Below are 26,811 nucleotides of genomic sequence, written 5' to 3' on the forward strand. Positions count from 1 at the left end.
TCCGAAGGCGCTGCACGGGCAAGAAGAAAGCCTGATGCCTGCCTTTGCCCAGCTTCGATGGCGCGTCTTTCTCCTGCTGGGCCCGCCCCTTTCTGACGTCGGTAACCTACGTAGGTCCTTGGGACGTTTCTGAGCTGGGCGTTTTTAGTTTCCATTATCACAAAAAAAAAAAAAAAAACGCCCATCTCAGAAGGGACCAAATCCATGGCATTTGGTCCGTCCAAACCATATTTTCAAAATAAAAGATGGACGCCCATCTTTTTTGATAATACGGTCTGTCCCGCCTCTTCACATACCCATTTTCGGACATAGACGCCCATGGAGATGGGCGTTCGTGTTCGATTATGCCCCTCCACGTTTCATTTTTCTGTCTGTTACTTTCTTCTTATCACTTCTCATGTTGTCTCAGCTCTTGCGAGAGGGAAGGGTAGGTAATTTGCAATACGACAACCCCTCAGCCATGTTAATATATGTGGCCTCTGTATCTCTTCCTAAGCATTTTACATTTTGTCAAAGTACTGGCTTCCACCATTTTTGTTAGTAGGCATCTATCCTTCTCTCAGTAAAGAAGTAGTTTATCCTATTGCCTGTGGCTCTTCCTCCCTCTAATGTCACATCATTAACTTTTGTGCCTGGTATTAATTTTCTCTGTATATGTTTCTCATACTGGGATATTCTGAAGCTTGTCAAATATTTGAATGTTTGTATCATACCTCATCCTTTCCAGTGGTGACTATGTTTATATGTCTCAAATCTGTTGTTGCAGGGTTATGTTACTAACCCTGTGTAAATTTTGTAGTCCTTCTCTGAACTGCTTCTATCCTCTAAGGAAATAATTTTATAAGGGGGGGCACCTTGTTAAATTGCTGTTTAAGGCACCTATCATAAGGCTATTTCATAAAGACAAGTGATTTCCTTTGGAGAGGGTGCAGTTAGGGATATTCCTTGGGGAGGATCTTAGAAATCTTGTAGGTGTATAGAGAGAGATTCTGTTCTTCATGTATTTTGGCCCATTTCCTTTAAGGGTCTTGAAGATCAAAGAGTTTTAAATTTAGCTTTATATTGTACTGGTAGCCAGCAGAGATTTTGCAGAAATGTTGACATGCAATGTTATTCTGAATCAGTTGCAGCTGGCGCAAACTCTTTCTGCTCACACCAATGTTGAGTGCATTACAGAACTCCAGTCTTGATGTTATCATGGTGTAAACCGCTCTCACAAAAGAAACAGTATAGTTGTAGGTGATGGAGGCAGCTCCTGAAGGTTGCTTGGATTTGGGGGATCAGCAAAAGGGTTAATTCTAGCAGTACATCAAGGTTCCTGACTTCTAATTTAAGGGAGAGTTCATAGCTTCCAAAAGGGATTTTGATATCAGGTATGTGACCGCTTGTGTTAGGAACCCACAGGAGCTGTATGTTGTTTTTAGCTCATTCTTGGATTGTTGTCAGGGCTGTAGGTAAGTCTAGTTCAACAGAGTAGCTGCACATCATCCGTATAGATGTAGAAGTAAGTGTCCATCAACTGAAGCAGCTCAGCTAGTGGTTTGTGGTAGGTATTAAACAAAATGGGTGACAATATCATCATCACCCCCATGATGGTGATGAGGTGCTACCAAACAGTATATACTGTGGGTATCTGACTGTTACCTTGTGTATCCTGGAGAAACAGTCCCTTAACGGACATTTTTGGACTGGTCTCTGCTTTGAACTATTTTGTTTCAGAACATTTGTTATACTGCTAATAGGCCAACACAGAGGCATCTAAGTGGTTTACAAAACAGCAATAAGGGGAGGAAAAAAATTAAAAACAAAACATAGAACAAGGTTCCACATTAGGAGTTACGGACCAAGAAAGGGATCTGGGTGTCGTCGTCAATAATACACTGAAACCTTCTGCTCAGTGTGCTGCTGCGACTCGGAAAGCGAATAGAATGTTGGGTATTATTAGGAAAGGTATGGAAAACAGGTGTGAGGATGTTATAATGCCGTTATATCGCTCAATGGTGCGACCGCACCTTGAGTATTGTGTTCAATTCTGGTCGCCGCATCTCAAGAAAGATATAGTGGAACTGGAAAAGGTGCAGCGAAGGGCGACTAAAATGATAGCAGGGATGGGACGACTTCCCTAAGAAGAAAGACTAAGGAGGCTAGGGCTTTTCAGCTTGGAGAAGAGACGGCTGAGGGGAGACATGATAGAGGTATATAAAATAATGAGTGGAGTGGAACAGGTGGCTGTGAAGCGTCTGTTCACGCTTTCCAAAAATACTAGGACTAGGGGGCATGCGATGAAACTACAGTGTAGTAAATTTAAAACAAATCGGAGAAAATGTTTCTTCACCCAACGCGTAATTAAACTCTGGAATTTGTTGCCGGAGAACGTGGTGAAGGCGGTTAGCTTGGCAGAGTTTAAAAAGGGGTTAGACGGTTTCCTAAAGGACAAGTCCATAAACCGCTACTAAATGGACTTGGGAAAAATCCACAATTCCAGGAATAACATGTATAGAATGTTTGTACGTTTGGGAAGCTTGCCAGGTGCCCTTGGCCTGGATTGGCCACTGTCGTGGATAGGATGCTGGGCTCAATGGACCCTTGGTCTTTTCCCAGTGTGGCATTACTTATGTACTTATGAGCAGTTTACATACAATAATAGGGGAGGAAAGGAAATAGAAAAAAGGTAAGTTTTTAAGGCGTGTATAAAGGCAGAGACAGTAGGTAGATTTCTGATGTGGAGTGGCAATTTGTTCCGCAGTTTGTGGCCAAGGTACCTAAAGGCGGATTCACGTGAGATGTTGAGATGTAGCTGTGAGGGAGAAGGGAGAGTGAGGAGATTGTTATCAGCAGAACAGAGGCAGCAGAGGGGGGGGGGAGAGTGTATGGAATAAGAAGGTGCAGCAGGAAATTGGGACATGTAATCAAGAAGCAGAATTTTGAATTTTATATGGGTCGTGACAAGGAGCCAGTGTTTGGTACAAAGGAGGCGAGTGACATGGAGGGCATAGGCGGTCGGTGGCCCAACTGTTTGGGGAGGCTAAAGGGGGCGGGGTTAGGGGGTGGAGCCAGGGGTGGAGCTTAAATCCATAATTGTCTGATAACACAGAAAAAATAAATAAATAAAAATAAAAGTCACAATTTTACCTTTTTATTAAATTTAGATATTAGACATGTATCATATGTCAAAGAATAAAGTGGTTGCTCAAAGCATATACTAACCACAATCGCTCAACTGTAAAACACTATGCACAAATTTGTGCAAAAACACACTCAGAACCTTACTGTACCATAACTCTAGGCAGACCCTAATACACCAATATACCACCCATATGGAAAATGCAGACCGTCAACAATATGAAACAAGGGATCATAATATCACAATTCTCATGTAGAGCCACAAAACACCCTTTTAGGGTGGATAGTGTTCACAATGAGCTCCTTTTATTAACGACTATATGTAGATCCTTCAAGAGGTAGTGTGTTGTGATTTAGGCTCTAAAACCCTTTCTGATGTTTTGGTGCCACCTCAGTAAGGCCAATACACAATCTCTCTACTGCAAAACACTATACATAAACTTGTGCAAAAACACACTCATAACCTTAGCAAACCATAACAGCACTAATTCCAAGGACAGGACGAGCTACAACCTTATGCGTGGAAAGGCAGCACTGTAATTACACTGGGCTCTAAAACCTAGTGAAACAAAAAAACCCCAAAAAGGGCTGTAAATACTACACACTAGTAGAATACTGCACCTTGATTACACATGAAAAACACACGACACAACAGATATGAAGGCAAAACTGGAAAGTTACCTCAAGAAGTCAGACTCAGCATGCAGCAATACTAGAAAAATTGAAACTTACATGCAAAATATCACAGATGCACATTTCCAAAAGCTGACATATTCCAGTTAATAAATTCTGAATAAAATACTTTTTTTTACCTTTGTTGTCTGATCATTTAGTTTTTCTATTCACTTTGGTCCCAGTGTCTTCTTTCCATTTGATATTTTTTCTCTCACCATGTCCACCATCCTCCTGTGTCCTTATGCGTCCTGTCTACCATCTGTAGCCCTGTCCCTATCCTTTCTCCAGTTTCAGCATCTGCCCTCAAAGTGTTCCAATCCAGCCCTTAAATTCAGCAATTTCCCCTCCATCCATATCCAGCATTTCTCCCATCCCCTCCATCCATGTGCATGTACTTCCTTTGTCTTTCCTTCCCTCCATCCTTGTCCAACATTTCTCCTCTGTTCCCTGCCCTCCATCCATCCATCCATGTCCAGCACCTTCCCTCTTTCTCTCCTACCCTTCCATCCAGTGTCATCCCTCTTTCTCTCTCCATCCTTCTACCCATTACCCTCTCCCAATCCTTCCGTCTATTGTCTCCCTCTCCTTCCATCCATTGTCTCCCTCTATATCTCCTTCCTTCTAAACAGTTCTCTCTCTTGACCCTTTTCCATTCAGCATGTCCTCTCTATCCCCATCCTTCCAGTGTCTTTCCTCTTTCCCTCCCTACCCTTACGTCCATTGTCTTCCCTCTTTCTGCCCCCTCCTTCCAGCTTTTCCCACTTTCTCCCTCCTTTCATTCAGCATTTCTCCGTCTGACAGCTAGGGTCTCCCCCAGTTTCTCCCCAGCAGCTTCTCTCTCCTGCCCATGTCCCCTCTTTCTCCCCCCATCTTTCCACTAATCTCTCTCTCTCTCTCTCTCTCTGTACCCCTCTTCCATCCAGCATCTTCTCTCTGGCTTTCCCCTGCTCTTTTCCATGTCCCTGGCTTTCCCCTGCTCTCTTCCATGTCCCCTTTTTCTCTCCCCATCTCTCTCTGGCTCTCCCCTGCACTTTTCCACGTTCTCTCTCTCTCCTCCAGTGTCCTCATGCATCTCTCCTCTCCCTCATGCATCCCACCTTTCTCTTCCCTCCCCTTCTTGCTTCCATCACTCTTACTCCTTTCTCCACCCCCCTTTTCCCATTCCCATGCCCTGCCATTGCTTTCTTTCCTCCCTCTTCTCCTTAGATGTGGCATCTCACATCCTTCTCTCTCCACCCCCCTTTCCCTTTGGTCGGTCTGTCTGGCATCGCTTCCCCTCCCCCCCCCGGACTAGTGCGGTACCGTATTGCTACTACTACTACTACTATTTAGCATTTCTATAGCACTACAAGGCATACGCAACGCTGCACAAACATAGAAGAAAGACAGTCCCTGCTCAAAGAGCTTACAATCTAATAGACAAAAAAAAAAAATAAAGTAAACAAATCAAATCAATTAATGTGAAGGGGAAGGAAGAGAGGAGGGTAGGTGGAGGCGAGTGGTTACAAGTGGTTACGAGTCAAAAGCAATGTTAAAGAGGTGGGCTTTCAGTCTAGATTTAAAGGTGGCCAAGGATGGGGCAAGACGTAGGGGCTCAGGAAGTTTATTCCAGGCGTAGGGTGCAGCGAGACAGAAGGCGCGAAGTCTGGAGTTGGCAGTAGTGGAGAAGGGGACAGATAAGAAGGATTTATCCATGGAGCGGAGTGCACGGGAAGGGGTGTAGGGAAGGACGAGTGTGGAGAGATACTGGGGAGCAGCAGAGTGAATACATTTATAGGTTAGTAGAAGAAGTTTGAACAGGATGCGAAAATGGATAGGGAGCCAGTGAAGGGTCTTGAGGAGAGGGGTAGTATGAGTAAAGCGACCCTGGCGGAAGATGAGACGGGCAGCAGAGTTTTGAACCGACTGGAGAGGGGAGAGGTGACTAAGTGGGAGGCCAGCAAGAAGCAGATTGCAGTAGTCTAAACGAGAGGTGACAAGGGTGTGGATGAGGGTTTTGGTAGAGTGCTCGGAAAGAAAGGGGCGGATTTTACGGATGTTGTAGAGAAAGAAACGACAGGTCTTGGCAGTCTGCTGGATATGAGCAGAGAAGGAGAGAGAAGAGTCAAAGATGACCCCAAGGTTTCGAGCTGAGGAGACAGGGAGAATGAGAGAGCCATCAACAGAAATAGAAAATGGGGGGAGCGGGGAGGTGGGTTTGGGGGGGAAAATGAGAAGCTCGGTTTTGGTCATATTTAATTTCAGATGGCGTTGAGACATCCAGGCAGCAATGTCAGACAAGCACGCTGAAACTTTGGTTTGGATGCAAGGTGAGATATCAGGTACGCCGACAGGCAGAGGGATAGAAGTAGAAGAGGATCCACCAGAGTGAACACTGAAGGTGTGGAGGGAGAGGTAGGAAGAGAACCAGGAAAGGACAGAGCCCTGGAATCCAAGTGAGGTAGAGAAAGCAAGGTTTATCTTTTGAACCTTGTTGTGAAAGAATTCAGCAAGGGTCTGAGGAGATAATGAAGGGGGAGTTGGGGGAGGGGGCACCTTGAGGAGAGAGTTCAATGTGGTGAAGAGAAGTCGAGGATTAGAGCCAAGAGAGTTGGTCAGTTGCTCTCCCCCTCCGCTCCTCTCACGTCGTCTTTCAACGAGGCTTCCTGTTCCCGTAGCAGCAGCAGCAATGATGTAAGCGCCATTGCTTTCAGTCTGCCCCGGAAGCACTCTCTGAACAGCTTCCCGCATAGGAGGGACGCTGTCCAGAGAAGGCTTCCGGGGCAGGCTGAAAGCAGCGGCGCTTACATCATTGCTGCTGATGCTGCTGCTGCTACGGGAACAGGAAGCCTCGTTGAAAGACGACGTGACAGGAGTGGAGGGGGAGAGCGGCACCGTACTAGTCGGGTGGGACGGGGGGGGTAAAGATTGGGACTGTCGCACACCAGTCGGGGTGGGGGAGGGAGCTGGGAGGGACATGTTCACGAGCTGCACCCGCTCCGCCCTTGCTGCACTTCTGGCTGGGGAGGCTTAGCCTCCCCAAGCCTCTTATACCGGGCGCCTATGATGGAGGGGCATTTTCAAAAGAAACGTTTAAGTTGGGATTTGGACGTCTTTGTAAAACGTCCAAATCCGGAGGCGGCGAAAAGTTCATTTTCGAAAAAAGATGGACGTCCATCTTTCGTTTTGAAAATACCAAGGACGTCCTTAAATTTGGACGTCTTTGACTTTCGGCGATTTTTGAAACCAAAGACGTCCAAGTCAAAAACGCCCAAATGCAAGCCATTTGGATGTGGGAGGAGCCAGCATTTGTAGTGCACTGGTCCCCCTGACATGCCTGGACAGCAATCGGGCACCCTAGGAGACACTGCAGTGGACTTCATAAAATGCTCCAAGGTACATAGCTCCCTTACCTTGTGTGCTGAGCCCCCCCAACCCCCCCCAAAACCCACTACCCCCAACTGTACACCACAACCATAGCCCTTACGGGTGAAGGGGGCACCTAGATGTGGGTACAGAGGGTTTCTGGTGGGTTTTGGAGGGCTCGCTGTTTCCTCCACAAATGTAACAGGCAGGGGGGTATGGGCCTGGGTCTATTTGTCTGAAGTGCACTGCACCCACTAAAACTGCTCCAGGGACCTGCATGCGCTGTCATAGACCTGAGTATGACATCTGAGGCTGGCATAGTAATATTTTTAATAATGTTTTTTGAGGGTGGGAGGGGGTTAGTGACCACTGGGGGAGTAAGGGGAGGTCATCCCTGATTCCCTTCAGTGGTCATCTGGTCATTCCAGGCACCTTTTTGTGCCTTATTCGTAATAAAAACAGGTCCGGGTGAAAACATCCAAGTTTTACTCTGGATGTTTACGCTTATGACTCCCAGATCTACCTCTCCACACCAGAAATCACAGCCGAAACCCAGGCCAAAGTATCAGCCTGCCTGTCTGACATTGCTACCTGGATGTCTCAGCGCCATCTGAAACTAAACATGACCAAGACTGAGCTTCTTATCTTTCCCCCTAAACCAACCTCTCCTCCTCCCCCTTTCTCTATTTCTGTGGATAACACTCTCATCCTTCCTGTCTCATCAGCTCGTAACCTTGGGGTCATCTTCGACTCCTCCCTCTCCTTCTCTGCACATATTCAGCAGACTGCTAAAACCTGTCGTTTCTTTCTCTATAATATCAGCAAAATTCGTCCTTTCCTTTCTGAGCACACTACCAGAACCCTCATCCATGCTCTTATCACCTCTCGCTTAGACTATTGCAACTTGCTTCTCACAGGTCTTCCACTTAGCCATCTCTCTCCTCTTCAATCTGTTCAAAATTCTGCTGCACGACTAATATTCCGCCGGGGTCGTTATGCTCATATTAGCCCTCTCCTCAAGTCACTTCACTGGCTTCCTATCCGTTTCCGCATACAGTTTCCGCATACAGTTCAAACTCCTCTTATTGACCTATAAGTGCATTCACTCTGCAGCTCCTCAGTACCTCTCCACTCTCATCTCTCCCTACATTCCTCCACAGGAAATCTCTCTTATTTATTTATTTGCTGCATTTGTACCCTACATTTCCCCACCTATTTGCAGGCTCAATGTCTGCACCCTTCTCCTCCACCGCTAACTCCAGACTCCGTTCCTTTTATCTTGCTGCACCATATGCCTGGAATAGACTTCCTGAGCCAGTAAATCAAGCTCCATCTCTGGCCGTCTTCAAATCTAAGCTAAAAGCCCACCTTTTTGATGCTGCTTTTAACTCCTAACCCTTATTCACTTGTTCAGAACCCTTATTTTATTATCCTCACCTTAATATTCCCTTATCTCTTGTTTGTCCTGTTTGTCTGTCCTAATTAGATTGTAAGCTCTGTCAAGCAGGGACTGTCTCCTCATGTTCAAGTGTACAGCGCTGCATACGTCTAGTAGCGCTGTAGAACTGATAAGTAGTAGTAGTACTCATGGACATCTCTGCTTTTTTCCATTATGGGTCAAAGACGTCAGGAACGCCCAAGTCCCGCCTTCACCATTCCTCCAGTATGCCCCCTTGAAATTTGGACGTCCTTGCGACGGACTTCAGTTAGAGACGTCCAAAATCGGGTTTCGATTTTACCAATTTGGACGTCTCTGAGAGATGGACGGCCAAGTGCCAATTTATGTCACTTTTTGGAAGTCCATCTCTTTCGAAAATGAGCCTGATGGTCAAACTGGTGTGCGTTGTGTAAAAGTTTCACAGCAGTTCATTGGACAAGTTGCAGTTGCTTAAGGGACTGGAGGTGTGCCCTCATAAAGGGAGTTGCAGTAGTCAAGATGTGAAATGATGAACGAGAACGAGGGGATGGAAGAGAGCGGCAAAAAGGATGGGGTGTACGTAGCAGATATGGTGACGCGCAAAAAAGGATAAGCGGAGGACAGAATCGACTGAGGTTTGAAGGTCAAGAGGGAGTCGAAAGTAATGCTGAAAATTTTAATGGAATCCTTGAGTAGATGAATCCTTGAAAGGGAGCGGGTGACCACTGAGAGAGGGCGCAAGGTAAGTAACAGCATAATAGATTCATTGCATTGTGCACAAGCCTCAGTATACCCTTCTTGGATATGAAGTTTCAGTCTTCTGGCATCACTATATCTACTGCTGAGTGAAAGTAACACATTGAGCCTGCTCCAACCGTGATGTCAGCTGAGCTTAATGGCAAGAAGCTAAACCACTTGCCTATATTTCAGTCACCCAAACTACTTCATTTAAATATTCAGAAGTACTTATGCATTCCCGCTCTGCAGTGGCGTACCAAGGGCGGAGCGGTGGGGGCGGTCCACCCCGGGTGTCAGCAGGTGGGGGGGGGTGCTCCGCTCCCGCTGCTCCCACCCTTTAAAAAAATAACGGTGAAGCGGCGTGGCAGGCAGCGCCTCGCATCTGCCCTGCTTGTAAAAGAAGTAAATCTCCTCGTTGTTGTCGGGCCTTCATTCACTGTGTCCCGCCCTCGCGGAAATAGGAAGTTACCTCAGAGGAGGGCGGGACACAGTGAGTGAAGGCCAGACAACGATGAGGAGATTTACTTCTTTTACAAGCAGGGCAGATGCGAGGCGCTGCCTGCCACACCGCTTCACAATTTTTTTTTAAAGGCAGGGTGGTGGCAGGAGAAGAGTGCTGTTGACAAAGCTAGTAGTCGGGTCGGGTCAGGGGGGGGGTTCTCAGATGGGAGAATGGGACTGGGAGGGGGTTTTCAGGTGGGGAGGGGGTTCTCAGATGGGAGAAGGGGAGGTGGGGTGGGGGCTCTCTCTCAGATGGGAGAAGGGGGCTGGGGAGGGGGTTCTCAGATGGGAGAAGGGGACTGGGAGAAGGGGACTGGAACTGGGGCCTTAGAAGGGGCCATGAGAGAAATGGGGGCCATGCCTGGGGCTGGTGAGAGAATGGATCTGGGGCTGAAAAGGGGGCCCCTAATGCAAGGATGAAGGGGGATGGAACAGGGGGCTGAAAAGGAGGGTAGGTGGGATAAGGGGGCTCAGACTGGGGGCTGAAAAGGGGCAGGGGCTGAAACTGTGGGGACTGGGGGCTGAAAAGGAGACAGGGAGAAGTGGCTGGGGCTGAAGCTCAGGACTGGTGAGAGAAAAGGACTGAGGTTGAAACTGGGGGCTGAAAAGGGGACAGGGAGAAGTGGCTGGGGCTGAAGCTTGGGACTGGTGGGAGAAAAGGGCTGGGGCTGAAACTGGGGACTGGTGGAATAGTGGAGCTGAAACTGGGGGCTGAAAAGGGGGGCATGTGGGAGATGTGGGCTGGGGCTAGAACTGGGGGCAGGTGGGATAAGGGGGCTGGAACTGGGGGCTGAAAAAAAGGGGCAGAGAGAGGGGACAGATCCTGGATGGAAGGGGGAGCGAGAGGGAGGGGAGACCCTGGATGGATGGGAGAGGGAGAGCAAATGGTGGATTGAAGGGGCAGAGAGAAAGGGCAGACAGTGGATGGAAGGGATAGAAAGGGCAGACAGTGAATGGAAGGGGGAGAGAAAGAGAGGGCAGACGGGCAGATGGTGGATGGAAGGAGCAGGGAGAGAGGGCAGACATTGGATGGAGGGTGCAGCAGAGAGGGCAGACACTGGATGGCAGAGAGAGAAGGAAGACAGATGCTGGATGGAAGAAAGACAGTGAAAAGAAGATGAGGAAAGCAGAAACCAGAGACAACAAACTGTAAATAAAATATATACTTTTATTTTTTTTGCTTTAGGATAAAGTAGTATTGTAGCTGTGTTAATAAATGTTTATAATAGAACATGTAAACAAGGTAATCTTTTTATTGGACTAATTTTAATACATTTTGACTAACTTTCGGAGAACAAAACCCCCTTCCTCAGGTCAGGATAGGATACTGTAACAACACTATACTGTATTGACCTGAGGACGGAGGTTTCGGCCTCTGAAAGCTAAATGTATTAGTCCAATAAAATGGTATTATTTTATTTTCTATATTTGTTTTATTTCTATTTGTTAATTTGTGAAGTGGTGCTTGGTACTCGTTAGTTTTTTCAAATTTACATCTACTGTCTTTATATTTTGCACAGTACTAGGGGACATTTTCTGTTTCTGTGGTGTTGCATTGTATGCAGAGTCTGGCATCTTGGTGGTTCAGTTAAATTTTTGTCTAAATAGAAAGTTTATTATTACTTATTCTATAGTGGATTAGGGTGTATCTGTGTTTTTGAAAAAGACATGGCTTTCAGTTGGCATTGACTGTGCAGGATCTACGATCTGTACTATCTGTCTGGTTTTGTTTTACAATAGGTGAATTGATGTTCTAGTGCTCACTGTAGTGTTTAAGATGCTTTCTTTTTCCTTGTGTGACTCTTAGAAATTACTGCTTATGGTATGGTAGAATTGCTCTATAGGTCCTGAGTGTTTTGTATTCTTGGCATGCCTAGTACTGGATTTTGGAGGGGGGTGTTAAAAAATTACCAGCCCCGGGTGTCAACTACCCTAGGTACGCCACTGCCACTCTGTGGGAATCAGTGGTGAAACAAACATGTATTAGAGATCCACTTTTTAATTAATGAGGAAATAGCAATGAATGAATGCTCTGCAGGAGGAAATGCGGGTGAAGGAAGGGTATTAATGACATGTCTACCCTGGATTCTTCTGCCGTGTGCTCTGAATACCTTTTTTAAGCTGTGAGGAATGTTTTCCTTTTTTATCTCCTGAATATTTGATTGTTATAGCAGTTGTGTTTTGTTTTCCAATATTTGTCCTCTGGACAAGAGGCTAAATAGATTGTGTGTGTGTGTGTGTGCGTGCAAACTTCAGCTGTTTATGAGTGATTGTTGGAACACGAATGCTTATATGAAACAAAGAGGCAGAATAGACCCTTGGGGACTGAAGAGGGGAAGTGGTGATTTGCATGAAAAGAATAAAAAGTCCAGAGATTGCCTTCAGCTGATGACCAGTTGCTTAGTCTGCATATGCCGAGCACTGTGTCTATGTGAACCTGGGTGTGCGATTCTGGAAATGTGAGGGGGGGGGGGGTGTACAAATTTATTGTGATTGCTCTGTCTTATATTTGAAATAACATCAGAGGAACTTTGTCAGATGACTAGTGACCTCAATTTTAAAACCACAGATCTGTCCTTGCATTACTCCCTCTTCTCCCCGAAAGACCAGGAGAATGTTGGGCTTGAAAGGTCTGACTGACTGAATAGACCATGACCTCATGTAAGGAGTCATAAATATTGATTTCTTGATATTTTGTAATGAAGATTTTGTAAATAAGTTCATAAATAAATAGAGCCAAATAATTTTCAGCCAGGTTAAGTGCTGAATAAATAGTTTGACTAATGACCATGCCAGCGCCTACTACGACTAAACCACTGACCATGCCAGCCTAAGATAAACTTTCTAAGACAGTGACTGAATATTGCCACTATCCGTTAATTTGTAGGGCCACCTCCACCCTGCCCCTGACGTGGCCTGCAGTTATACAGATAGTATTGAGCCTTGCCTGATGCTAGCCATATAATTCTTGAAATTCTGTGGATGAGGGAGTTATGTGTTGGTCACCCAGCAGCCAGCTCTTCACTCCCTTTGAAAAGTGGCCTGAAGGGGATCTGTATTAATAAGTGTCTTTCTTTTTTTTTTATGTCTCTCTTCCTCCCTTTTTTATTTTGTCACCCCCCCCCCCCCCCCAACACTCTTTTCTGTTTTGGCTTTTCCTCTGTCTTTTTCAATTTTCTTCTGTCTCTTCTTTGCTGTTTTTGTTCCTCTTTAACTTTTCCTCTTTCACTGCCTTGATCATTCTCTTTCTCTTCCACTTTTATTTTTCCTCTCTTTTCCTTGCTCTTTCTGTTCTTCACTTTTCTTCTGTTTTCTCCTTGCTCTTTCTCTTTCTGTTCCTTCCTTTTTCACTTTCCTTGTGTTGCTGCCTTGCTCTTTCTGTTCCTCTCTTTCCTTATTTTTCTCTCTTTCCTGTTCTTTCTGTTTTTCTTTCACTTTTCTTCTGTCTCTGTCTTGCTTATTTTTTCGGTTTCTCTCTTTCACATTTCTCTGTCTTTTCCTTTCTGTTTATCTTTCTCTTTCTATTCCTGTCTTTCACTTTTGCTCTGTCGTTACCTTGCTTTTCTCTGTGTTCCTCTCTCTTTCATTTTTCCTCTGCTTCTGCCTTGCTCTCAATTCCTCTCCTGTTTCGATTCCTCTCCTTTCTCTTTCTATTTCTCTCTTTCATTTTTCTTCTATCACTGCCTTGCGCATTCTCTTTCTGTTCCTCGTTCATTTTTCTTCTGTCTTTTCCTTGCTTTTTCTGCTCTTTTCACTTTTCTTCTTTCTTTTCTGTCTTTCACTTTCTTGAACATTCTTTCTGTTCCTCATTCTTTTCCTTGTTCTTTCTGTTCTTCACTTTTCTTTTGTCTCTTTCTTGCTCTTTCTATTCCTGTCTTTCTTTTTTCCTCTGTCATTACTTTGCTCATTCTCTTTCTGTTCCTCTCTCTCTTTCTCTCTCCTTTCTCCTCTGTCTGTCTCTCTCCCTCCCTTCTTCTGCTTGCTACTCCAGCATTTCTCAGAGAATTTGGATGACTTCTCCAATGAGCTCTTCAATAGTTTCTTCGATGACCCACTGCTGGCGGAGAAGAACCCTCTGTTGGACATGGACCTCGACCCTCCAACCCCCGGTATCCAGGCTGAGCATAGCTATTCTCTCAGCGGGGACTCAGCCCCACAGAGCCCCGTCACATTGGTGAAAACAGAGGAGAATGGAAATGGTTAGTTAGAGAATTCACCTGCAGGCCCTATGTATCCAGTAAGGAGGCTATTCTACAACCTAGGTGGTGAGATTTATGCACACGGTGCACTCATAAATCTTTAAAATACTAGCATATACGGACACTTACCTGCCTATGTGCCAACAAACTGCCTAAGTGCTATCCTGCAAATACCTGCTTAACTTCCACAGTGTGTATTTGCAAGGAGTTGTACACAGGGGTGGAGCATGGGTGAGACATTAGCGGGGCTTCCATTTTCATGTGTAACAGAGTACTACATAAGAACATACGAGCTGCCCTACTGGGTCACACCACGGGTCAATCTAGCCCAGTATCCTGTTTCTAACAGTGGCCAGTCCAGAACATAGGCACCTGGTAATCCTAAAAATTAGCAAGACTGCATTATACTTGACCCCTAGGCACGTCCCTACTGTGCCTAAGTGTTTCCACTTACACCAGCTCTATGGCTGGCATAAATGCTGGTGCCTAAATGTTAGGTGTGTTAATACCCAGTCACCTAGTATTCTATGAAGGGAAACGGGTATCTACATCCTTTTAAAGAACAGGCCCCTACCACACCCCCTCCTGATGCCTAATTCCAGGTACCCCATTATAGAGCTGATTCCTTTGGAATTTTGCTCAGCTCTTCTCACATCTCAGGCGATTATTGAAGGCCAGAGGAAATATGTTTCTTGGTTGGAGTGACCAACTTTTGGAAAACATAAGCTGAGATAAAAGAATGAGTTGGGGGGGGGGGGGCAGGTGAAGCTCCAGAAGCAATGAGCTGTACCTTGTAATTACAATATCACCTATTACTTACACTGCAGTACATAGTCATGGCTTCATATTGTTCACTGTTACTCGGTGTCCCAACTAGCCCCAGAGCTGGTCAAATATATTGAGAAGAAAGTTCTGATGCCTTCAAGAAGACTCCAACAGTGAGATAAATGGAGCACGGTTTTATTTAATAGAACAAGGGATCTTTGACATCTCAGACCTTGGGCTCAAATCCTCATCGGCTTGAAGTGGAAGGACCATTTAGTTTCAGATTAATGTACGGGCCTATAGAATGAGACACTTTGGTATCTCTCTTTCCCCAGTGCTGCAAGGACTAAAGTGCACTAGCAAAGCTGTGTGTGTGGGTCTTAGTAAACAGATAATTTGAAGTGCTGTGGCTCAGGACTGATATATGGGTCTCAGTACAGGGATAATTAGAAGTGTTGTGACTCAGGTTTGAGGTGCACTAGGATAGTTGTGTGTATGGGTCTCAGTACAAGGTTAATTAAAAGTGCTGTGGCTGAGGTGCACTAGCAAAGCTGTGTGTATGGGTCTCAGTACAGGTATAATTAGAAGTGCAGTGGCTCAGGACTGAGGTGCACTAGCAAAGCTGTGTGTATGGGTCTCAGTATAGGGGTAATTAGAAGTGCTGTGGCTCAGGATTGAGGTGCACTAGCAAAGCTGTGTATATGGGTCTCAGTACAGGATAAATAGAAGTGCTGAAACTCTGGACTGAGGTACACTAGGATAGTTGTGTGTATGGGTCTCAGTACAGGGATAATTAGAAGTGCTGTGGCTCAGGACCATAGGAGCCAACTTTTCAAAATTATTGTGGGTGCTAACCCCAATGGAAATAACCCCTTCCTGGACACATACAAGGAATTTGTCTCAATATTGGGAGTGCTCAAGCACCCTCAGCACCCACAGTCAGCTCCTATGCTCAGGACTGAGGTGCACTAGGAAAGCTGTGTGTATGGGTCTCAGTACAGAGATAATTAGCAGTGCTGTGACTCAGGATTGAGGTACACTAGCAGTGAGAAAGAATGATGGGATTGGTAAGGAGGGGGATGGGCCATGAGTTATATATTTATTTTCTTGGATTGAACTTGACTTTCTGTCTTGTAGACCTGGAAAGCAGTGTGTGGGCCTTGGAGCACGAACTCTGCTCTATCATGGTGAAAAGGGAACAAAATTCAGTTTTAGAAGAGCCTGCAGTCCAGCAGATGGTCAGTGACCCTGCACCCATGCCAGACTTCAGCCCTCTGCACCAGCTACCACCTCCGGAGGAAAAGGTGAGGCTGCAGTGAAAGTCCTTCACCCTTCCTGTTAAAATAAGTCTCCGTAAGAGCCTCTGTGGAAGATATGTTTGTCTCTATGTGCATGCATTCATGTGTGTGTCTGAAACTATAAATGTGGCAAAAACTAGGGTAATGAGGGGGAAGGGTGTGGGAGTTTTCTTACAAAACAAAACTGGGATCATGTGTTATCCAGCTTTTTGCTGTATGATGTTTTTGCTTATTATTCTGTTATGTTTGATTGTTGTTATGTAATCGATTGATGCTTTTGTCTAGATTTGTTGTTTAGTTGTTAGATATTGGATTTGTTTGATCCTGAATAAAAACCGTTAAACCTTAAATGTGGTTGTCTAGCTATAGTAAGAGGCACTTATCTGGGAGGAAAGAGAGCTAAATGGATTATTTTAAGCGACTACTCAGATAAGCAAGTTATCATATACAATAGTGTGGGACATTGTATCTTAAGTGTACCCACCTCCAGTCCTTTGCTCCTGCCCCCTCTCACTCGTCCCTACTTTCTCTCACCCTTTCAGAATCAGACCCACAGAACCACACATACTGACGTCTATACAGGCAGTCATATAGACATACATGGGTGCATCCTATGCTCTAAATTTGCTATGAAGATGGCACTTTGAGACAATTTGATGCCTTTGACATTGTTACTGTCATATAGGGCAGTAGTGTGTCTTACAGGCTCTGCCTAACATGATTGTTGTTTATTTTTTATATGAAGGATGTCTAATGCAACAGACTGTACTGATGCAAAATAAAGGTTCTGGTGTCAGGAAATGTGTCCCCAGAAGGACAGAACCAGAGCCAGCAACCTTCTGCTCTAAAGACAGCAGTCACATTCATCAACCAAGAGGCGGTCACTTGCTACAGGGCCAGCAGTAGAAGCCCTATAAGCTTTCCTCCACTGCTGTTTTTGCCTCTTCCAACTAGAGAAAGTTCATTCTACATAGTAGAGCCAGGGGAAGCAGAAGGGAAGAACGTGGCTGAATGCAGAGGGTGGAGAAAGTACTGCTGATGGTCAAGGCTTAGTATTAATGATGGCAGTAGCAGTGAAGGTGATGGTTACAAATGATTGATGGTCACTAGTGAAGTCTTGGGAGCTGGGAGCAGAGAGTCTTCTCAGCAGAAACAAGAGAGGGATAAGAAGGACAAACATGCTGATTCTTCATAACTATTCACAGGCTTCGTTAGAGATGACCTCAGTACCAGTGATCAAAGTAGAACCCAGTGAGGTGAACCAATTCCTAAATGTACCAGCAGGTAAGAGGGCACAGAGTAGTTCATGGAATCTGCCATTCTGTGTACAATTAGTTCATAAATAGGAAGCAGCTTGGGGCTCCTGGGTACAGAAATGTGATAGTCTTTTCTCCTTCACTGTTATTCTTCTCAGGAGTCCCTATGTTTCTCAGTCCTCTCTCTGTGCCTTTTGTTTCTATTTCTGTTTGCTTTCCTTCCAAGTGTCTCCTTTGGTAGTTATCCTTTCCCATTCTCTCTTCTCTCATGTCATTCTCCCCCCACCCTTCGATCTTTCTTCTCCTAGTGTCACTGTTTCATTTGTATTCCCGCTTTCTTCCTTTTTTATGGCCAGTCCAGCCTTCCTGTACCTTACAGCTGGGAGATTGGTGTCTCTTCTTGTTTTCTCCTAGAAGACTTGGTGCAGATGCCTCTGACGCCCCCCAGCAGCCATGGCAGTGACAGTGATGGATCCCAAAGTCCACGATCATTACCTCCCTCAAGCCCAGCTCGGCCCGTGGCTCGCTCCTCCACAGCTATCTCTTGCTCTCCTCTCCTTACAGCACCGCATGTAAGATTCAGAGCGGAAGTGTGCATGCATTCTTTTGAGTCCAAGAGTATTATAGAAGGGGTGAAGATAGTTCAAAGTCAAGTCAATAGTTTGTGACGTTTGGGATCTCCATTGCCATGAGATACTACTGTACATTAGCAAATGGTTAACAATGAGTTACTAACATTTTCAGTAATCTGCCAGTTGTAAACTTCATTCAGTCTTCATGGTGCTCTAATCCATGAAAAGCTTTTGTTATGATATCTCTCTCCATCCTATGCTCATACTGTAGAAGGGGTAGAAGAGCATCAAGCAAAGGGTGGCAGCGCCGTACGGCACTGCTGACATTGGTAGGTAGCATGCTCAGTCATGTGCCATTGGTGGACAATGGTCAGATGTCATCCCTGTGATTGGTTGTTGGGAATGATGTCATTAACCAACTGTTCTCCTTACTCTCCAGAAGTTACAAGGCACGTCGGGGCCCCTGATTCTCACTGAGGAGGAGAAGCGAACACTTGTTGCTGAGGGATACCCTATTCCCATCAAACTTCCACTCACCAAAGCTGAGGAGAAGGCGCTCAAGAGGGTCCGGCGCAAGATCAAGAACAAGGTTCGGTCAGAGCAAGTGCAGCAGGGAGGTGGGAGCTGAAGGCTGTCCATCACATAAAGTCTGCTCACCTGGCACTTTTTTCTATTTGTCCCTATAGATTTCTGCACAAGAAAGTCGCAGGAAGAAGAAAGAATATGTGGAGTGTCTGGAGAAGAAGTAAGATCTTTTTCCTCATTATTAAACTTTTAACACATATGAAACCCTCTCTCAGTGGACAGGCAATGAACTTGAACAGAGCAGGGAAGGTGGAGTAGCTCAAAGCTTTCCACACATGTCTCAGAGTCCTATTAGACAGGAAAATTATTTTACAGGAACTGGAATGGCTAAAGGCATCATGAAAGGAGAAGCCTGATACCATACCCTGAGCTCAAGGAGACACGCACTTATGTCAGGTCTATGGCTGGTGTAAGTGATTTCACGAAACTTATACACACATATTTTCACTGTTACAATAGTATTCCTCACAGTGTCCAGAAAATAGAAAACCCCTTAACATAGTTTCTAAACATTTTGTAATTGTTGAAGCATTTGTGGAGTGAAGGAGTGGCCTAGTGGTTACAGCACCAGTCTTGCAATCCAGACGTGGCCAGTTGAAATCCCACTGCTACTCCTCGTGATCTTGGGCAAGTCACTTAACCCTCCATTGCCTCAGGTACAAACTTAGATTGTGAGCCCTCCTGGGACAGAGAAATATCCAGAGTGCCTGAATGTAACTCACCTTGAGCTACTACTGAAAAACGTGTGAGAAAAATCTAAATAAATAAATAACTAAGCATTGAATATACATGCATGTTTGTGGGGATAATGTGGGGTATAAATACAGTGATAAATAGATATGTTCTTTGAAAATACATTAGTCCAACCTTTTATTAGGAAACTCCTTTAGCAAACACTTTGCATCGTATGCCTTATTTTGCCACAAAAGGAGGAGTAGCCTAGTGGTTAGTGCAGTGGACTTTGATCCTGGGGAACTGAGTTCAATTTCCACTGCAGCTTCTTGTGATTCTGGGCAAGTCACTTAACCCTCCATTGCCCCTGGTACAAAATAAGTACCTGAATTTATGTAACCCGCTTTGAATGTAGTTGCAAAAACCTCAGAAAGGCGGTATATCAAGTCCCATTTCCATCTTCTTCACTAAATGCTATTTTGCTAAAATGGATCATAATGGTCATGTCCTGAATGACATCATTTTGAAAGCAGTGATCATCCAGTTTTTACAGCATCTTGCTGTAACACCTGTCAACAATAGTAATAATTTTTAAATAATACTACATTTGGTTTTGGGCTATTTGGAAAAGTGTTGGGGTTCTGTCTTTCCCAGACACCATATATAAAAGAAAGTAAGCACCTCCTTTGCAGAATAGGCTGTTACCAATTGCCCAGTTATAGAGTTACCCCCTATGGGGGCAATGTACAACAGGGTGCCTCCATTTAGTTTGCCCTGAGAATGCGCAATAGGAGCCCTAAGGTATAATGCGTCATCGGCACTCCTAACATTTCCGTACCGGCAGTTATACCAGCCGTGGACCTGGCCAAACTGCAGCCACTTAGATTCAGCAGGAGCAGATGTGACTGACAGTATTCTGTAAGTTGTGTGCAGAAATGGGAGCCACTCCCCCTTGCACTTGAATATTGCTTGGGCACTGTCCTGGCACCTTTGCGGGTACCTATTAGTGCTAGACATCTACATGTGCAAGGAGAAATAAATGCAGGTACCTGCCCTTCATATGTCTAACATTAGCACAAATTAGAGGACACCGCTCTTCCTACCTGCCACTAGCACAGACTGGGGAATTTCTTATCTCTAACTGATACAAAAGTCTGGAGGAAACTTCTTTCCTTACATGAATATTAGCCTAAACTCGAGGTGCCTTTCATCCAACACAAGCACAGACTGGGAGAACTTCTCATCTGAAATCAGTGCAGACTGGGGGAAGCTTTCCTCCTCTCTACCTGACACCACAGACCAGAGAAAACCTCTTTTTGTATGTGATATTATCCTAAATGAGGTGCCTTTTATCGGAGATAAGCACAGACTGGGAGAAACTCTTTGCTTTCTTGACACTAGCATAATACAAAAGATTCTGTCTCCCTTTCTGGAGCTAAATGCTTTTAGGAATTTTTGGGAAGAACCATTTTCAAAATCATTTTACACATGTAAATATGGCAGTCAGAAAGGGAGTCACATTTTGGGTGGAATAGAAAAAGAATGTATATAGATTGTACATTCAAGGCTATGTACATTATTTTCTTTAGAAAATCTACCCACACAAAGAGGCAGGGAAGAAGTTTGCAAATACTTTGTACCTGCGGCAAATTTTGAAGGTAAAAAGCACCCACAGACTTTGTCTCAAAGTGTATAGTCTGAAAGTTCCCCATATAGTTTTAAGTTCTCTGGCTTGTTTGCAGACTGTATGTGGAGCATTCACTATAAATCAGAAGAGTTCAGGTCTGAAATGGTAGTAATAATGGAAGTATGTCATTGCCTTTGCGCCTCAAGCCTTGAAGCCATAATCCAATGTCTATGTGATTCATACCTGCCCATTCAGATGCCTCTTACAGGATGGTTGTTTATTCCTTCCGTGATTATTGTTCTTCTGGTTTCTGTAGGGTGGAGTCTTATACATCTGAAAATAATGAATTGTGGAAGAAAGTGGAAACCTTAGAAAATGCAAACAGGTGAGAAGGTCACAAGGTCATATGTAAATTGAATTCCTCTAATACCAAGAAGGGTGAAGCAGAGAAGATGCTGTGGATAGGACAGCAGAATGAAATAGACAAAGAGTTCAGGGTAGGATGGAAGGAGAAAGAGTTGAAGGTAGAATGGCAGGAAAGACAAGGAAGGAGCTGTAGGTAGGATGGTAAAGAGTTTAAGGTTAGATGGTATTAAAAACCATGGAAAGTGTTGAATGCAGGATGACAGGAAGAAGCTCAGGATAGGATGGCACAAAGAGATAGGGGAGGGGTAAAAGTATGGATGGCAAGAATAGACAAGAAAAGAGTTTAGGGCATAGGAGCCTTTTCAAAATTATTGGGGGTGCTAAGCCCAATGGAAATATACAAGGAATTTTCTCAATATTGGGGTTGCTCCAGCACCCACAGAGTTGACTCCTGTGGTTGAGGATAAGATGATGAGGGAGGGTAAGATTTGAAGGTAGGATGGTGAGAAGAGACAGGGGAAGGGCTGAAGAATAGTTAATAGGCAGACCTCTGGCCTGGTGGGAATGGGTTTGGAGTTGATAACTGGAGATGCAGCTGGACAGAGCCAGGAGGGGGTTGCAGTGGTTGAGGCTAGCTGTGGTTGAGTCTAAGGGCCATGTGACCATGAAGGCATTGCGTCCCCCTGTACTGCTGAGCTTGGGATATACAATAATGAATCTCCAAATATTCACTCATTTCAGTCGCACCATGAGAATAAATATTTGTCCCCTCCTTGCCCCCACCAGTCACATACTGTCTTTCTCTTTCTTAATGCCAGTCCCCCCTCAACCCTACTAGTTAATTAGTCTCTCTCTCTTTGTGTGCTCCTCATGCCCACTAGTCTCTCTCTCTGCCCCCCCCCCCCATCCCCACCAGTCTCTCTCTAACCCCCTCTTTGGTCCCCACCAGTCTCTGTTTCTCATCCTTTTTCCTCCATCCTTATCCCCAGCAGTCTGAATGCTGGGGTAAGGAAGGAGAGTGTTGCTGGGTTTGAATCAGCCTCCTCTATGCTAAATAAATAGAGGATTCTCTTTATTTATCTTCCTTTTCCTCCCAGCCCCACCTTCCATCTCCTCTCACCCTGCCTGCACTAGATCTGCCTCTGCTTCTTCTGCCCATGGGAGGGTGGGAACCCCTCTGGCTCTTCAGTGAGCTGTGCTGCCATCATCTGCCTCTTTTCCTCTGTCAGGGGGGTAGGATTCCTATTTACAGTTGTGCTTAACATCTGTAGTTTCTCTTTTCTAGCCTGGCAGGGAGAGAATTAGCAGGGTAATTTGCGCATAAGTACCGATGCCCATATGTGCACCCCACAGGCTCAAGAGATATCATTCAGTGCATTTTATAGATGGGCAGATTTGTTAGAGCACAGACTGCCAAGAGGTCAACCATAAAAAACACATTGACTTCAGGGCTGTTTTGTCAGTGTTTTTCTGCTGTGGAAGAATATGACAGAATATTCTTGGTTATTTCAGTGTTTCAGGGAACCTGACAGTAACAGGGCATAAAGTGAAAATGATGTGAACTGTCATCCCCAAAGACAGGTTAATTTATTGGGAAAATTCATGGAAACTTTTTAATCAATTAATGGACATTTATTGTATTTATTTATATATTTATTAGATGTATTAACTGCCTCTATGAAGAGATTCACCTTAGGTGATGTACAGCAAGTACAGCTTAACACAGGGGTGGACTGGCCATATGGGCAACCGGGCAGTGTCCAAGGGCTTAGAGGCTCTGAGGGGCCCAGTACCTCTCTTCCCCCCCCCACCTGCACACTGTATCCCCCGCCAAGCCTCACTGGGCCCTCCTCGGGCCTACCTTGAAGGGCCCTGGTGGTCTAGTGGCTTCTTCAGGGGCAGGAAAGAACTCCATTAAGAAGAAGCGGCGACACTGGGTAGAGCAGTGTCAGTGGGCAGAAAAGAGTGGGGTTCTTTTTTGCCCCTGAAGAGGCCACTAGACCACAAGGGACCTTTAAGGAAGGCCCAGGGGGGCTGTAGTGTGCAGTGAGGGGGGGTGGAAAAAAGGTTGGGGCTGTAGTGTACAGGAGGGGGGTGCGGAAACAAAGATGGGGGCTGTAGTGTGCAGGAGGTGGGGCTGCTGGAAACAAAGGTTGGGGCTTTAGTGTGCAAGGGGTTGCTGGAAACAAAGGTGGGGGCTGTAGTGTGCAGGAGGGGGTGCAGGAAACAAAGGTGGTACAAAAGTGTGTGTTTGTGCATACCTTTGGCCAGGGGTAGGGTGTGCGGGGGCAGGGCAAACAGCTGATAGGGGGTGCGGGGCAGGGCAGGTGGCTGGGGGGGGGCAATAACTTTTATAGCTTGGGTGCCCAAATCACTGTCATTTCACCCATGGCTTAACTTAAATAACGAACATTGTATTAACAGCATAACACAGAGGTGAGAGGTGCTGTGATTTCAATGCAGGGGGCCCAGCCCGGTGGCAGATGGTCAGCACCAGGCCCCCCTTGGAGGCCCGGGCCCGGGGAATTTTGTCCCCCCTGCCCCCTCTCTCAGCAGCCCTGAATCCCTCAACCATAAGAACAAGAACTCTGAAATCATAAGTACATAAGTATTGCCATACTAGGACAGACCGAAGGTCCATCAAGTCCAGCATCCTGTTTCCATCAGTGGCCAATCCAGGTCACAAGTAGCTGGCAAGATCCCAGAACAGTACAATACATTTTGTGCTGCTTATCCTAGAAATAAGCAGTGGATTTTCCCCAAGTCCATCTTAATAATGGCTTATGGACTTTTCTTTTAGGAAGCCATCAAAACCTTTTTTAAACCCCGCTAAGCTAACTGCTTTTACAGCATTCTCTGGCAATGAATTCCAGAGTTTAATTACACTTTGAATGAAGAAATATTTTCTCCAATTTGTTTTAAATGTACTACTTTGTAGCTTCATTAAGTGCCCCCTAGTCCTAGTATTTTTGGAAAGAGTAAACAAGCGATTCACGTCTACCCGTTTCATTCCACTCGTTATTTTATAGACCTCTATCATATCTCCCCTCAGCCATCTCTTCTCCAAGCTGAAGAGCCCTAGCTACTTTAGCCTTTCCTCATAGGGATGTTGTACCATCCCCTTTATCATTTTTGTCGCTGTTCTCTGAACCTTTTCTAATTCCACCATATCTTTTTTTGAGATTCCGTGACCAGAACTGCACACAATATTCGAGGTGCAGTCGCACCATGTAGCAATACAAAGGCATTATAATGTCTTCATTTTTGTTTTCCATTCCTTTCCTAATAACACCTAACATTCTATTTGCTTTCTTATTCACCACCGCACACTGAGCAGAGAGGTTCAACATATCATCAACAATGACACCTAGATCCCTTTCCTGGTCATTTACTCCTAATGTGGAACCTTGTGTTACTTAGCTATAGTTCAGGTTCCTCTTTCCCCACATGTATCACTTTGCACTTGCTCACGTTAAGTATCATCTGCCATTTGGATGCCCAGTCGCCCAGTCTCATAAGGTCATCTTGTAATTTTTCACAATCCTCTTGCGATTTAACGACTGAATAACTTTGTGTCATCAGCAAATTTAATTACTTTACTAGTTACTCTCATCTCTAGATCATTTATAAATATGTTAAAAAGCAATGGTCCCAGCACAGACCCCTGGGGAACCTCGCTATCTACCCTTCTCCATTGAGAATACGGTTCATTTAACCCTACTGTCTGTTTTCTATCTTTTAACCAGTTTTAATCCGCAATAGGACACTACTTCCTATTCCATGACTCTTCAGTGTCCTCTGGAGTCTTTCATGAGGTACTTTGTCAAATGCCTTTTGAAAATCCAGATATACAATATCGACCGGCTCACCTTTATCCACATGTTTTTTCACTCTTCAAAGAAATGTAATAGATTGGTGAGGCAAGGTTTCCGTTCACTAAATCCATGTTGACTTTGTCTCATTAATCCATGCTTTTGAATATGCTCTTTAATTTTGTTCTTTATAATAGTCTCTACCATTTTGTCCAGCACCAACGTCAGGCTCACCTGTCTATAATTTCCCAGATCACCTCTGGAACCTTTTTTTTTTTTAAATCTGCGGTACATTGGCCACCCTCCATGCTTGATTTTAAAGATAAATTACATATTACGAACAATAGTTCTGCCAGTTCATTTTTCAGTTCTATCAGCACTCTAGGATGAATACCATCCAGTCCAGGTGATTTGCTACTCTTCAGTTTGTCAAATTGTGCTGTTACATCTTCCAGGTTTATAGAGATTTCATTCATTTTCTCTGTCTCGTCAGTTTTTAATATCTTTTCCGGCACCAGTATCTCTCCCAAATTGTTTGCTGAAGACCGAAGCAAAGAATTCATTTAATCTGACCGCTATGGCTTTGTCTTCCCTGAGTTCTCCTTTTATCCCTTGGTCAACTAGTAGTCCAACTGATTCTTTTGCCAGCTTCTTGCTTTTAATATACCTAAAAAAACTGGGATTACTTTAATCACTGGGATCTGAATTAGAGACTTAAGTATATGTATTGTTAAATAATTTCTGGTTTTTTAAAAGAGAGAGAATGTAACCAGATGTATTATTTCTAACTAATATTGGACAATATGTTTTCAATGAAATGATTTGACCATACACCGTATTGGCCTTGAAGAAGCCAACCAGATGATTAATGTGGAATAATGAATTAGACGAGTAATATCTGGGGATAATCAGGTTAATACCACGTTTTTTTTTCTGTTTACTGTTTAATTGATCTCCTTGTCTTGTTTCACTCTCCCTATTTAGTGGTCTAAGGAAGAGAATAGAATTACCTGACTGAAATAATTCCTATATATTACTTTCTCTGTATTTCCGGCAAGTTGTTTTATCGCTTGTAAAAATTTAAATGGTTTTAAATAAAAATAAAAAACCCTAAAAACAATTTTACTATGTGTTTTTGCCTCCAACGCAATCTTTTTTCTGAAGTCCCTCTTCGCCTTCCTTATCAGCACTTTGCATTTGACTTGCCATTCCTTATGCTGTTTCTTATTATTTTCAGTTGGATCCGTCTTCCATTTTCTGAAGGATTTTCTTTTAGCTGTAATAGCTTCCTTCACCTCATTTTTTAACCATGCCGGCTGTCATTTGGTCTTCTTTCCTCCTTTTTTAACACACGGAATATATTTGGCCAGGGCTTCCAGGATGGTATTTTTGAATAGCATCCATACCTGATGTAAATTTTTGACCTTCGCAGCTGCTCCTATAAGTTTTTTTTTCCCATAGTCTCCTTTTTGAAAGTTAAACACTAACGTATCGGATTTCCTGTTTATACTTACTCCAAAGCTAATATCAAATCTGATCATATTATGATGACTGTTATCAAGCGGCCCCATCACCATTACCTCCTGCACCAGATCATATGCTCCTCTAAGGACTAGGTCTAGAATTTTTCCTCCTCTTGTTGGCTTCTGTACTAACTTCTCTATAAAGCAGTCCTTGATTTTGTCAAGGAATTTTAACTTCCTAGCATGCCCTGATGTTATATTTACCCAGTCAATATCAGGGTAATTGAAAATCACCCATTATTACTGTGTTCCTCACCTCTCCATTCTTTCTTTGATATTCTGATTTGGTTTTTTTTCACATTGGAGAGTGCTATAACTCCTTTGTGATCTAGTAATC

The 26,811-nt window shown here is 44.5% G+C and overlaps 1 protein-coding gene across 3 annotated transcripts in view; it reads left to right on the forward strand.

The window, feature by feature from the left end:
- CREB3L1 (cAMP responsive element binding protein 3 like 1) overlaps positions 1-26,811 on the forward strand; it is a 139,441-nt gene that overhangs the window by 95,509 nt on the left and 17,121 nt on the right. The window contains exons 2-8 of one of the 3 annotated variants that reach the window (XM_030200849.1): positions 13,791-13,998; positions 15,901-16,067; positions 17,267-17,345; positions 17,732-17,889; positions 18,329-18,478; positions 18,576-18,634; positions 21,090-21,158. In XM_030200849.1, the coding sequence (XP_030056709.1) occupies positions 13,791-13,998; positions 15,901-16,067; positions 17,267-17,345; positions 17,732-17,889; positions 18,329-18,478; positions 18,576-18,634; positions 21,090-21,158 (890 nt within the window). The remainder of the gene's footprint in view (positions 1-13,790; positions 13,999-15,900; positions 16,068-17,266; positions 17,346-17,731; positions 17,890-18,328; positions 18,479-18,575; positions 18,635-21,089; positions 21,159-26,811) is intronic. The other 2 variants (XM_030200850.1, XM_030200851.1) reach the window with 2 other exon arrangements.

Source organism: Microcaecilia unicolor, chromosome 4 (assembly GCF_901765095.1).
Source record: "Microcaecilia unicolor chromosome 4, aMicUni1.1, whole genome shotgun sequence".
Taxonomy (NCBI): Eukaryota; Metazoa; Chordata; class Amphibia; order Gymnophiona; family Siphonopidae; genus Microcaecilia; species Microcaecilia unicolor.